At 38.4% G+C, this 14,441-nt stretch overlaps 1 protein-coding gene across 2 annotated transcripts in view; it reads left to right on the top strand.

Moving 5' to 3' along the window:
- XRN1 (5'-3' exoribonuclease 1) overlaps positions 1 to 10,038 on the top strand; it is a 73,533-nt gene extending 63,495 nt beyond the window's left edge. Inside the window, exons 35-43 of one of the 2 annotated variants that reach the window (XM_075004144.1) lie at positions 429 to 490; positions 1,010 to 1,120; positions 2,041 to 2,166; positions 2,443 to 2,578; positions 3,101 to 3,282; positions 4,197 to 4,310; positions 4,400 to 4,517; positions 5,387 to 5,547; positions 5,969 to 10,038. In XM_075004144.1, coding sequence (XP_074860245.1) covers positions 429 to 490; positions 1,010 to 1,120; positions 2,041 to 2,166; positions 2,443 to 2,578; positions 3,101 to 3,282; positions 4,197 to 4,310; positions 4,400 to 4,517; positions 5,387 to 5,547; positions 5,969 to 6,265 — 1,307 coding nt within the window. In that variant the 3' untranslated portion in view covers positions 6,266 to 10,038. Of the gene's footprint in view, positions 1 to 428; positions 491 to 1,009; positions 1,121 to 2,037; positions 2,167 to 2,442; positions 2,579 to 3,100; positions 3,283 to 4,196; positions 4,311 to 4,399; positions 4,518 to 5,386; positions 5,548 to 5,968 lie in introns of both variants that reach the window. The other variant, XM_075004143.1, reaches the window with a different exon arrangement.
- The last annotated feature ends 4,403 nt before the right edge of the window (positions 10,039 to 14,441 follow it).

Raw genomic sequence — 14,441 nt, 5'->3', positions numbered from 1 at the left:
GCAATGCTACGACTGTCCTAAAATCTTGCAACTTCCCTGCAACTCCCTTTTGTGACGTCTCCCCCGCCTCATCTTGAGAAATGCTGGTACCTCTTGTGAAAACTGTATAGCATAGGGTAAAAGCACACCAAAAACAGATTTCATGGTCTGTGACACATTTTTCATGGCTGTGAATTTGGTAGGACCCTATACATAAGCATTACCACATGAATGTAATGTTTATTTCTTTTATCCTGTTAAAAAGTGCATAAGAACAATGAAGTCAGCATTAACAAGTGTTTGATACATAAACACATATTTAATTCTGATTTCATCTAACTGGGGACATATAATTGTTTCTGGAGTCAATTTGATTATTTTCATATCTTTTTAAAAGAGTAAATAATGTTCCTTTGCTCAGCTGATATTGTGAACTAATTTATTTGTAGTTAAAGAAGATTCTAAAGTTCCAAGATGTGAAGGTCAGACACACAAAATATCAAATAAACAGGTATATCCCTCTTATATTGAGTGTGTGCATTCCAGTAATTCTTTAATTTATTACTATTTTTAGTTTGTCATTTTCCAAATTTTCTCCAGTGAGCAGCTCAGTGAATTCTGCTACCTGCTGTTGGAAAGTTCTTATTTATATTTGTGGCAGTTGGTATCCTTTAGAAATTTTCTATAATGTTATACCATTGTTCTTGGAGCCTTTACAGCAGAAAAGGAAAGAGGTGATGCTTATGGCACACATGATGTGTTTTATGATGGTAGCAAGCATATCGGAAATATTTTTATTTTCAATTTCTTCCATTGTTTTCATTTTTATGAAGATTTTCTGGCTTCAGATATTTAAAGCTGATTTTGTAATTGGAAAAGATAAATGTTATGTACTCTCCATAAGTATGTAGTCCATTGATACAAGAATGATAGACTAGGAAGTACTATTTACAAATTCTTTTCAGATGATCTACATTTTACTAAATGTGAGGGGTTAGTGTTTAATATTTAATATTGCAATTTCTTTCAGAATGTTGCAGGAACAAATAAATATAATATTAAGCTTTTGAAGAGGAATGAAAGTCCAAGTGTGCCTGTAATTCAGATGGCTTCAGTTGATGGCTCCTGTTTAGCTGGGAAGGTAAGAGCTGGCTAGTTAAATCTGAGCAAGCATATCGGAAATATCAGCATGCTTCTGACTAGTTTGGTCTTTTTAATGTAGGCGTGGCCAACCTGACCCTGAGAAGAAGCCATAATTTACTAATGACACATTGCCAAAGAGCTGCAGTAATATATCAGCACCCCTCTGCCCCATCAACTCCCCCACTTAGCGTTCCTCTCACCTGCCATGATCTGCTGCAGGAGGCACTGGAGGGGTTGGGGGGAGGAGCAAGAGTGCAGCAGGCTTAGGGGAAAGATTCTTGAAGAAAGGGGTAGAGTGGTGGGGGCAGGGCCTAGAGCTGAGCCAGCAGTTGAGTAGTGAGGAATTCCTGGCACATTAGAAAATTGGAACATCTAAGTGTTGGAGTTGGTGCCTGTGCAAGGAGCCACATATTTTTTGTAAAGAGCTGCATGCAGCTCTGGAGCCACAGGTTGACCCAGCTGCTCTAACACTTAGATATGTTCAGCCTGGAAGTCACTGTGTGCCCACAGTTCCATGGGCTTGAGTGGAGTTCCACATGAAAGCTATGTTTACACTAGGGTTTTCTCTATAAAACTCAGGGACCATCTACACGCAAAATGCATTTTGTTGACATGTAGACCCTCCAAGGGGCCCTTTTGTCAATAGAGCAGATCAAAACATCGATCCACTTTTATGTGTAGACATGATCTTTCTACAGAAGTTTTGTTGGAACATCTTTTCCGACAGCAACTTCTGTAGACAAATGCTTCTAGTGTATACGTTGCCAGAGCCATGTTATCATCAGACACTGACAAGACTAAGCAGCCTGAAGTAGACTTAATCTTTTAAACCAATTATTTCTGCTCATTGCATTAATCATTTTAATTACGGAGTATTATGTGCATTTTTTGTATATTCTTACCTCTGTTCCTTAGAAGGACTCTGAACTAGAAAATCTTCTAGCATCTTTGAAAATCTCCAAAGAAAATGAAGTGCAATCATCTTATCCCAAGGAAGAAGTAGTGACTGATGAAGAACATCTGTCTCCACAGTCCTTTGCTATGGTTTGTGTATTGTAGGAGCCATTGGGTAGCAATTTAGTATTTTGCTTATACATCATCTTATAAACAAATTAATATATTATTTTATTAAAATAATTACATTTAAATTAACTTTTCTGAAAGCAAATTAACATCTACATTTGTTAATAGTAAAATATTACTGTGCAGGGAAATTAAAAGCTGCAATTTTTGTTACCATTGTGAAGGATTTTTTTATTCATTTTGACTAGTGCTGTCTAAACTTCATTGGATTATTGAATGTTTTCTTTTTTTTTAAAGAAAGGAACACAGATGCTCAAAGAAATTTTGAAGATTGATGGTGCTGATGCAGAAACTAAGAATGAAGTTCCTGTTTCCTCTGCTAGGCAGGATTCCCATGGAGCTACCATGCAGCACAGACCAACAAAAAAAATGGGTATGTACCTATACCAGCTAATTCTCATAAAAATAGTTTAAAAGCCTTATATTATGAGCCTCTGCAGTTAATAAAAAGACTGTTATCAATAGTTGTTTTCCAGAACAAACAGTACAATTTTCCACATTTTCTATCTCTGTTTTATCATTCAGCATTGGAAATTTGTACAGTATGTAGCATTTTCTTGAAAGCCTGCCATAAAAGTTGTTTTGGAGCATAAGCTTTTGTAGACAAAGACCCGCTTCAGCAGATGCATGAGACAGATGCATCATGCATCTGATGAAGTGGGTCTTTGCCCATGAAAGCTTATGCTCCAAAATATCTGTTGTTCTATAAGGTGCCACAGGACTTCTTGTTTTTGAAGATACAGACTAACATGGCTACCTCTCTGATACTTGCCATTAAAGTTGGATATTCTGAAAACACCAGCATCTTATGCAAATGTATGTGCTTCTCTATTGGTGTTTTAGACTTTTCTTTCTTTTTTATATTTTTGCCTAATACATTTTTTTCTTTTAATAGCTGCTTACATGAACAAGCCTCAAAGTGTAGGAGGCCCTCATAATGCTCATGTTCTGGAAATTGGAGGACACCCTCTCCATGGCCCACAGTCTTCTTTGTCTACCCCAGTATCTGAGCTCTCTCGCATTTGTTCCCTTGTTGGAATGGCACAGCCAGATTTCTCATTCCTCAGAACACCACAAGTAAGATTTGTTTTATAATTAGAACTACAGGCTTTGAAGTAAGCTGCATACATGTAAATCAGCGATGGTCAACCTGAGCTAGTGAGTAGAACATATGAGTGGCCCTCCTTCATCTCAGTGGGCCACAAGATAGTTGTAACCAGGATGGTCTCCCAGGATAGGAAAGTTTTGCTAACTGTACTTTGCATACTTAGAATTTGTGGGGTGTGTTATTGAACCATAGCAGTATGCAAAGGAACACGTGGCTCTCGCAATGTTGTGAGCAATCAGCATTCAGCTCATCATCTCACATGCCCTTCTTTACATGCATGTCACTTTATAATACTGATAGGAAAAAAAACTACATTAATGGAAGCCATTAATTTTTGGAATGAACGACAAATACAAAATCAAGACCCTGGTATTCAGCATAATGGATGGTTTGAATAGGAGAGGCAAGACCCCATAGAGAATGGGTAGATGATATAGTAGATTGGTGCAGAACTAGTCTGCAGAAACTAAGCCACGCTGCACTGGACAGGTAAAGATGGAAAGGAATAGTGAGAGGGGCATCAAACACCAACGGGCGCTGAGCCCACGGTTATTGATGATGAATGGAAGCCAGCAGAATCTGGCAAAATGTCTTGTGGGCCACACATAGAACCCTGATGGGACGCAGGCAGCCAACCACTGATGTATATTGTGCACCTTGCTATCAATTTTCACTAACAAATAAAATGCCGATGTAGCTGAGACCTTAGTGCCTTCGATTTGGTTTGGTTCCTTTCCAAAATAACGTACTAAATTTAAAAATATTGTATGTATTTACATTAATCTGGCTCAATGTTTAGCTTGTTTGTTTGTTTGTTTGTTTGTTTGTATATGGCGGTAACAAAAGATTTGAATGAAAAAAATTTGATTTTTTTTTTTCATAGACCATGACAGTTTGTCAAGTAAAATTATCCAATGGCTTATTAGTTCATGGACCTCAGTGTCACTCTGAAAGTGAAGCCAAAGAGAGAGCAGCATTTTTTGCATTACAACGATTGGTGAGAAGAGCATGCTATATAACGTTTTGTATCTTTGTCTTGGTATATTGCATTTAGTCTTTTGTAATAAAAATTATTCTCTTAACTAGAGCTCACTAGGAGTGAACTTTTCTTTGCCACCGCCTCCACCGTTGTTTCCAAATTATCAGTCCATGGGAGCACCTGTACCACCTGGATCTATTCCTCCAGTTTTTAATCAATCCACTAGTAAGTATCTGACTAATATACTTTTCAAATACTTGACTTTAACTCTTAACAGGATTTTTTGAAGATGGGGGAGCTTCCAGAGAACACCATTTTAGTTCCTACCAGATGTAGATGTACCTCTGAGTGTCCTGGGAAAAGGAAATTGGTGAACCTATTTTCATGGTCACACAAATTGAAAACTAAAAATTTCGCACCTTACATTTGTTTGTTCATTCTTTTCAAGACATCTGTCAATTCATTGTCTGTTAGTTTTTCTCCTGAGTACAATGGGAAGCAGTCTAGGTCTGGTAGTTCTGCTCAGTAGGAGGGAAGATTCATCTACTTCTATGACTTGCCAGAAAGCTCTCCTTGTGATTCATCTATTGTCTCAATAGTTTTCTAATATTTTCTCCAAATGCTAACAGTCATCTGTGTCAAGCTGTCCTTTGTTACATTTTTGGAACCAGCTCACTTTAGTATTTTCAGTACTTCCCTGAGATACTGTATAGGAATCCTGTCAGCCTCTTCCAAGCAGTGTTGTGATTTATTTTTAAATCTAACCCCAATAAAGACTACTGAAAATTTCCATAATATCATTAATGCTCTGTTGTGTTTGTAGCTACCAGCAGTTAGTTGGCAATACTGTAGTATATGAGGCCCCCAAGTAGGAACTGTTCTCTCCGTTCTCTTGCTTTGTTAGCTGTTCCAGAGGGAGTGCATTCTGCCCTCCTCAGTTGTAAATCAGTGCCTTGGTGCATGAAAAAAAGCACTTCTTGGTGGTGAAAAGAGCAAAGTATAAAAATATCCTGGAGATATGCTGGATTCAGAGAACTCCCCTCCTTCCTGTAAGGAAATAATATAAACTAAAAGTTATTGGTTGTTTTTCACAGGCAATATGATGCCTCCATCATCTCACATGTTTGGTCCAGTGCCATGGAGAGCTCCAGTGCCGATTCATGGTAACCCTTACTATCCTGGTTCATATCCAGCGAATATGCCTCTTGCAGGAACTATACCAGTTGGTACTCACAATCAGTTTATTCCTCTACAGGTAAGCATGACAGGGACTGCCTTGGTATTGTATTTTTAACACATGCTAAAGTATTAATACACAAGCTTGAAACCACATTCTATCACATGGATGTAACTTATAAAGTCAAGTGTAAATGTAATTTGAAAATGGCCGAGAACTTAACATTTGGTCAGTATCAGATCCTGAATGCCAGTGACACTTCAGCCTGGTGATACTCTTAACAAAAAGAATTCTCAGCTTTGCATTTAGCTGTTCGCATCACTTCACAGTGACTCCACTGATATTCTAAGCTTCAGTGCTAATCTTGTAATCTAATAGGGAGAGGATGGCTGCAAAGACACTCCTGTGATATATTGTTCAGTTTTAGAAGGTTATTGACTAATCTGTTTGCATTTTTACGAAAATATCTTCTGTTAAATAATATTTATTTGATTTAAAGGTAACTAAAAAAAGGGCTGCTAGCAAGAAAAATTTGGAGTTCAAAGAATTCCAGAGCTCCTCTCAAGCTGTACAAATGAAGAATGAACAGCGAGTGTCTTCTGACAACACCAACCTCATTCAACAGGATACTTCAACTCCTTTAAATCCTACTCAAGCTGCTCAGTCAACAGTTTCTTTTCAAGACAACATAATTACTTCAAGTGTTTCTCATAACAAATCAACACCAAACATTTCTAGCAAACGAAAGCCAAGAAAACTGGCCGTCAATTTTGGTGCACCAAAATCTTCAGAATAAATACAGTAGCTAGATTTTTATCTTTCCTCTATCCCCAATTTTTTCATATATATGTTTTTAAGGATCTATACATATCCTTAAAAATGTAAGTACTATTTAGAAAAATCATCCATTTTAAGTATGATTTTATTCTTCCTCTTATCCCAGGGTTTATATCCTTTAAAAATTATAAAGCATTATTTTTAAAAAAAAAAAAGTATAATAAAGAGTGAAAGAAATTTCAGTTCTTAGGCTTTTTCGAAGCTGTTGATAAGTCTATATAAAATTATGTTAAAATTTGATTAAAGATCTTAAATATATAAAAGCCAGAAAATCCTGAATTAAGGTCACCACATGATCCATTGGTGCCTAGATCTCTGAGCAGTGGCTTACAAACTCTACTGGTTGAGCAGCAATAATACTAGAGTGGGAATCCTAATTCAGAATTGCCTTGCTTTTGGGGTGGGGTATGTGGCAGTGATAAGTCAGGCATCGAATATTATTTAATATGATCTTTGTATTTTAACTCCTTTTTTATGGTAACATAATGAAATGGGGAAGGCTTTTATTTACTTGTACATTTTCATATTTATTTGTTTCTATGTCCTTTTGATCTGAAGCAGTGGAAACAAAACTTAATTGTGGGTGGCACTGCCAGAGTTGCTGTTACTACATTCATTTTTAGGCTTCATACCAAAGGGTAGCAGTTCTGAAACTCTCAGAAGACATCATGACATATCTAAAATTACGGTTACAGGATGAATTTTACAGAATGGCAAAGTAGATGTGTCACTGACAGACAACTACAGTACATGAATGGGAAACAGCTGGCTTATAGAATACAGCAAATGCAAATTAACTTGCAAACAAGTTCTCAATTCAAATTATATTAATAAAGTTACTAGTTATGATTCATTTTTAAATCTAACCCCACTTTACTGGTGAACCAACATCTCCAAGATCTCCACTACACATCCACGTGTACTTCTGCATGGTCTCTAAAAGTCACAAAAATCCTGCATTTTTTCCAAATTATAAAATGAGTTGAGCGCAAAGATATTTGGATGTAAAGCATGTTAATCAAACCCATACTCACCCTTTGAGACAATTCCTTCCAGCTACATTTTCCGCCATCAGTTTAATTTTGTAATCTGGCAAGCTCTTTTCTAAATTATTATTTTTCTGTTTGTTAGCTGACTTTTAACAGGTATTTTAGCTGCATAATGTATTGTGGCAGGGGACACTCTAAATTGTCATCCTTGAGTTAGAGTTCCAAGCTAATTCCCTAATACCCAGACCAAACTTTTTTTTAATTTATCTTTTGGGAGGGAATTATCACTTTAACTAGTAATATCTTCATTCTTAATATTAGTCCATCTAAAAGAAAGAAAAAACTCAAAGGGCACTGTACTACCTTGTGATCTACACATTCATGCAGTTGTCATTATCAATGAAAACTCTGTGGATTTGAAGTAAAACTTGATGTCTCGTCTCATCTCATTTGGTTCAAACTAAAGATGTTGTCTCGGTCTGCACCACCATTTTTATTTTATTCTTGTCTGTCCCTATGAAAATACTTTTTCCTTTAAACCTTAGAGAGCTTAGTGGTATGTCAGACTTAAATCAATGATTCAGTACATTGTCTCTAAGACTTCATGCGAGTTTATGGAAATTTCCTTGTTTTCTTGTCTTGCTGCTTTGCCATAGTAATATAAGCTTCACTTTCCTGTAGTAACATCCAATTTCATCTCACAGACGTTTCACTTCTTAGGGTATTTGATTCATCTTCCAAAAACTTTCTGTCTCCTCTCTGCTAGCCTGCCTTTCAGAAGTCTTCGATAGGTTTTTCTACTTCTGTCCTTCTCCTAGAAAGTATGTTACCTGAGAAACTTTGCCTTTTTTGGTCAGATACTTGTCTTCTAGACATCTGATACATCAATACTTTTATAATAGTCTGAACTTAATCATAAAACTTTCAGTGAATGTGGATTGACCAAGATAACAGATTCCGTATGTGAATCCAGTGTTATTTAAATGCTGATTACAGAAATCATGTAATTTCAGGATTATTTTTATGTCATGCCATGTTAGTCATTCAACATACATGCATATCTCCAGGCTAGAATAGCAAGCTGCAGGTCTTCACACTGAACAACTTGTGTGCACCCTTTTTTTCAAGAGAGGGTGTCTCAGTAGCATCTGGCTCATACATAGTCTTCAAAATTCATCTGTGTTCTGCTGTGCTGTGTGCTTTTCCTTAAATCTGATATTTTCCAATGTGAGCTCATTCTTCACAATGTGAATTTTAAGATCTTTAATCATTAAATTGATGTTTAAAAATTATTTAAATTCTTAAATTTATAAGGTTCAAAATCCTATTTCTCCAAGATGTCTATCAACATTATTAACTTTGTCATATTTTTGAGCTTTGCCTTTTACAGGGTCTTAAGGTACATTCCACTAAGAAAAAGTTGGCCTTCACAATGTAGCCGTATCTCATCAGCAACATTAGGGATGATGTTGGCATGATAGTGGTACTGGCATAAATATTTTTAAAACGTTGTTGCTTCTCATAATAAGATTTCCAGCCCTGAATTTCCACTCTCTCGTATTATTTGATCTCTTGAAAAGAGTGGGTGGGGAAGGGAGGGTCTTTTGAGAAACTCCAATCATGAAAGAAACTGGATTATGTACCAGTGACACCTAATAAACTTTTAGAGTGATTCTGTGCGCCACAAAACCTTATTTTTCAATGTTATCGCCAGGATTACCTGGTTAATAGATACTGGATGCAGGTTCTAGAGTCTGTGCTGAAACACTGAATTACATAAATCTTATGTTGTCCTCTTTTGTCTAGAAAGCCACATATGCAAACACTGATTTATGAAGGAGACTCTGCCAATGCCGGTATAAATCAGCCTTTTTTTCCTCATTAAATGGTTTCTTCTTCCAACTTAGCAGCTGAATTTTTCGCAGTGCCACTGAAACTGCCATACCAAGTTTTTATACATAGGTTAAATATTTGTTCTATATCCACAGTATATTATATTAATCCCAATTTCCTAGGCTATGTCTAGGTTGCAGGCTTCTGTCAGGAGACCAGAGATCTCCCAACAGAAGTCTGCTGCTCTGGGAGCCTTCTGCTGACATCCTGGTCATCTTTGTTCCATGAAAAAGGGATGTGTCATTAGAGGGGGTTTTCCCAACATTTGGCTCCACAGAGGCTGGGTCTACACGGTGTGGCTTTCCCAGCAGGTGAGCGCTAATGAGCAGCCTTGAGATTGCAAACGGCTGCTTATTAGCATGGTCCCTTGGCTCATTAGCACAGCCACGCAAGAGCTCAGTCGAGGGTGGTGCCAGCAGTAAAGGGGCCATGTGGACGTACCTAAAGGTATAAGGGTCTGGCAACAGATTGGCTTTTTGCCAACAGGGGCATGTCCACACAGCCTCTCTACTGCTAGCACTCCCCTCTTCTGAGACTGACCTCTTGTGCAGCTATGCTAATGAGCAGAGGGACCATGCTAATAAGCAGCCATTTGCAATTTCAAGGTTGCTCATTAGCATGGACCTGCCATGAAAGCCGCACTCTGTAGACTCAGCCATGGACAGGCCAAATGTTGGGAAAGACTCTCCCGACAGAACTGTCAGCAGGAGATGTGCAAATACATTGCACAATTTACATATCTTTTGTGGACAGTTCTTGACAATCTAGACATAGCCCTAGGCTGCTTCTATACTTGCCCGCTGTCATCAGAGGTGGCATGGTAATGAGGCAATTTGAAGTAAGCTACTGAGGTACGAACGTGCATATTCAGCATCTCATTAGCATAATGGCAGACGAATTTTGAAGTGCAGACTTCAAATTGCAGATTGACAGTGTAGATGCATGCAGCTTCGAAATAAGCACCCCACTTAGACATTCCTTTATTCCACCTAATTTTGTGGGAGTAAGGGAATGTCGAAGTGAGGTGCTTATTTCAAAGCTGCCCGCATCTACACTGACAGTCTGCCGTTCGAAGTCTGCACTTTGAAATTTGTGCGTCTGCTATTATGCTGATGAGGTGCTGAATATGCTTGTTAGTGCCTCATTACCCTGCTTCAAATTGCCTCATTATCATGCCACCTCCGACGGGAGGGAGCAAATGTAGAATAAGCCCTACTTTCCTTTACTGTGTTTTTATCTTTATTTTTATGGGCGCTATAATGTCTACTGCCTAACGCCCAACTGACTTTCATATGTTCTCTTACATCGGATGTGTACATAGGCCTATGCCGTATCATCCATGATTCAGCTCTTTTGTTTTATATCCTATTTCAACTCTACAGTTATGTTTAATTCACACAGGTATAACTTTAAACATTCATTTTCTCATAGATATAAAGTATTTTGTAAGTACTAGAATTTTTCATTAGATCTTATACAGAGCAGTATTTTATTAAAAATCCAAAAGGGAGGACTTTTATGTGTGCATTTTTGTAGTTTGATTTTTTTTAAATAATTTTTCATTCTTTATCTGCCAAGTGTAATGTTTTAAATTTGCATATGAATGGATATGGAATGTATTTTTTGTCCTGTTTAGTGTTAAATTGTGCATCTGCAGATTTTTAGCATGTAGCTACATAAAGGACTGTGCAAAGATATTTTAAAATATGAATATAAGATACACTGAAGGATAAAAAATATTTGTAAAAGCTAAATGCTATACAGAGTTTTAATTCAACAGAATAATTTTATAAACCTGTTTATTGTCTGCATCTGCTTGGATTAAATATTGAAACTAGAAACATTATTTATCTTAAGTGTTTTAAGTGGATTTTATTTTGAAGTGCCTAATACTTGGGAATAATCCTGCTCTTCAATCCAAACTTTCAGAAGTGGGTTAAATTTTTCACTATACCACTTGTTCTGATTCCAAAAAGCAATGATGGTTGCTAGTCAGTTACAAATGAAGCACCTTCTGATCTGCTGAGATTGCCTGAGCTTCTGCTGCAGTTTAGAGCAGCAGTCAGAAGACAACGCTTGATTTTGTAATTGGAAACATAATGCCAGCCACCAAGTGAGCTACTGTGACGCTGCGGACCCTAGAGGTGACTGAAAGGCCATGAGGAGCCCAACAAACAAAGCATGAGAAGTTAACCATTTTTTCCAAGGAGTGTGTGATTTCTTGACATGAAAGCACCCAGAGAAATCAATATCACTGACACGACATTCTGGTATGAAGCTATTTCGCATACTCAGACAGAAGGCTCTGCAGCTCTTTTCCAATCAGACCAATGTAATATCTCCCATATATGTCAGGCAAACATTTAAATGAAGAATGACAGAACGTGCACTGAAGATACAAATTAAGATGCATTTAAACTCCTAAAGAAAAAAACATAATACTGCAGTTGCTTATTTTTTGAATAGACACCCAGTTGCTACATAAAATCAGTATCACAAATTTGATTTTAAAAAAATATTTAAAATTCAAAAGCCTTAAAAAAATTCCATTATTTTCTCTCATTGTTATTTTAGAGGGGGTAGGGGATAGAGGGGAAGAATCTTCTCCTTTGAATGCCTGTCTGTATGTATGAGGAGCAGACATGTAGCACTTTAAAGACTAACAAAATGATTTATTTGGTGATGAGCTTTTGTGGGACAGACCAGTATTGATCTGAAGAACTGGGTCTGTCCCACAAAAGCTTATCACTGAATAAATCATTTTAGTCTTCAAAGTGCTGCTTTGTTTTGCTGGAGTACAGATTAACACAGCTATCTCTCTGTTGTCTATATGTATTTTATTCTTAGTACACATCTCAGGCATTCACGTTTGAATTCTTCTGTGCAGCAGTGATTGCTGGAGCTACACTTGTGTCCCTGAGTCCCCATCTAAGGGCGTAAGGACATGTAATGGGCCCAGCTATCCCTAAGATCCTTTTTGCTGCTTGTTAATGCAAGTAGATCAGGAGGTGGCCACACGTGGCTTGTCCTGAATTTGAAACCCTAGGCACCTGCCCAAAAATCTGTCAACCTTAGGCACCTGCCTAATTCATCCATAGCAAAAGTGGTCCTTGTCCCAGAAGGGACTTCTTGGGAGTCACCAAAAATGAACAGTGGTAAAGTCACTATATTAATATTAGGAGGGAAATAGTCTGAAGTGTAGTTTAATACTGATTATCATGTATCTATGTGAGAGGTGTGTACTGTATCTTAAAAAACAGACACAATAAAGGACACGAAGTGTGAGTGAAAAGAAAGAGGAATGGCGTGTAGTGCACATTGTGTCACCTGTTTTGATGTTAGGTTGTCATGTAAACTTAGCCTAAGTGAAATAGTTATCAATGGCTTTTCCTTTTAAATTAACATTTTTGAATGTCAGAGGGCTAAATAATGTCATTAAAAGGAAAGAAAAGACTGAACTTTAAAAACCCCACAAAACACTCTCAGATTATTTTATTATAAACTCATTTTCTAGGGAAAGCCATATTATCATCATGAAAGAGTAATTGCTTTCAACAGACTTCCTTTTGCTTCAGACAAAGGAGCAGGCATACTATTTTCTAAGCAAGTGCTTTTTCAGATTAGAAATTAATTTAAGGATAAGGAAGGATGTTTTGTCTTCTGAAGGATACAATTACTAGGTTATTAATAATAGTAGGCTCAGTGTATATAGAATTTACAAATAAAATCAAAAATCTTTTGTAGTGACTTCTCTACACCTGCAGCCAGGGACCCTGGCTCCCAGCTGCAGAACTTTTGCAGGCCAGGCAGCCATGCTGGGAATCCCCTGCCTGGGGTTACCTGTCCCACATAAGTTTTCAAAAAATCTGGTAACCCTAGCCCCGGGTCAGAGCGCTCAACTCACCCATAACCTGACAAGAAGGTTCCTTCTTTCCTCCACTGCCTCTTGCTGGGCTGGTACCCTTGGAACACCCAAGACTCACCTGCCCAGGGTGTTAGCCAAGAGTAGCCAAGCCCTGTATCTGCCAAAGTCCTGTGCAGCTCTGGCACACCTTTCCAGCCCTCAGCTAACCTTTGCTGTGGCAAGAGGGGAAAGGGATGAGGGGAAGTGAACTGCAACCTCTTCATGTCCCAAACCTGCAAGCTGCACAGCAAGCCCCAAGGCAGCAACTTGGCCTCCTCTTCACTCATGCCCCCAGCCCCATACCCAGAGCACTGCCCCGAGTGTGAGGCTGCTCCATTGCCTAGGCACCCCGCATCTTGAGTCACTTACCTAGTTCTGTTCACTGAAGCCTTTGCAGTCAGGTTTTCTGGGGCACAATGAATCCTTAGCACTTATCCCCTTCCGGCTCGTGCAGTAGTGAGTTGACAAGAAGTGGCTGGGTTATGTCTGGCTAGCAGCAGCCTTGAGGTGTTAGCTGCCTTCTGACAGTGTGAGTAGGAAAAGACAAACTACTTTCATCTGCACAGAAGTATGCAAAGGGAGGAATTCTGCAACAACGTGGACCAAGTCTCCCTTCCTCCTCCCCTACAGCTGAAAGCAGGTCCCATCCCTTTTCTCCAGCACAATGCTGAAAGGTACCTGCTGCACACATTCTGGTGTGAACCCAGGCAGAAGTAGGTAGAGGAGGAGGAATGTGATCCTGCATGCCCTCTGAATCTGTTGCTTGGAAGATGCAGTGTGAGGTATCAGGAAAGGAAAGTCCATTCTGGGGCCCTGGCCAGGCATGGAGGGCAGAGTTCCAGGCAGGAAGGTTTGAGCCAGTTAATCATCCACCATGACAGAGATGTAGTTGTGCAAGAATCCTCTTCCCATCTGTGTGAGGTGTCATCCCTCCCTGTGTGAATCATAATTCCTTAAAAATAAAAAAATAAAACTCCAACTACACACACTTTCTTCACAATGGGGTCTGACTCAACTTGATGTTAACCTGAATGTGTGTATGATGGACTGCCATTGAACATGTTTGTTTTCAAGTGATTTTACCGGGTGTCCTGTATTCAGAATAGGGAAATAGGGTCACCAGTATAATTATTGATGTTACCACTTTTCCTTTTTAAAAATTAGGACGATAGCTTTCTTTTCATCTTCGGGAACTTCCCTAGTGCTCCTAGACCTATGGAAAAGCTGCATTAATTGTGCACCATTAATGGAACATATCTTTAAAAACTCTTGGATACAAATTATCTGGAGCTGCTGATTTAAAAATGTTGAAAATTGTTCAGCATTGGTAGAATGACTGTCCTCATCAT

Source organism: Carettochelys insculpta, chromosome 10 (genome assembly GCF_033958435.1).
Source record: "Carettochelys insculpta isolate YL-2023 chromosome 10, ASM3395843v1, whole genome shotgun sequence".
Classification (NCBI taxonomy): domain Eukaryota; kingdom Metazoa; phylum Chordata; order Testudines; family Carettochelyidae; genus Carettochelys; species Carettochelys insculpta.
Note: the sequence above shows the minus strand (reverse complement) of the source record. Positions and strands in the feature narration are given on the sequence as shown.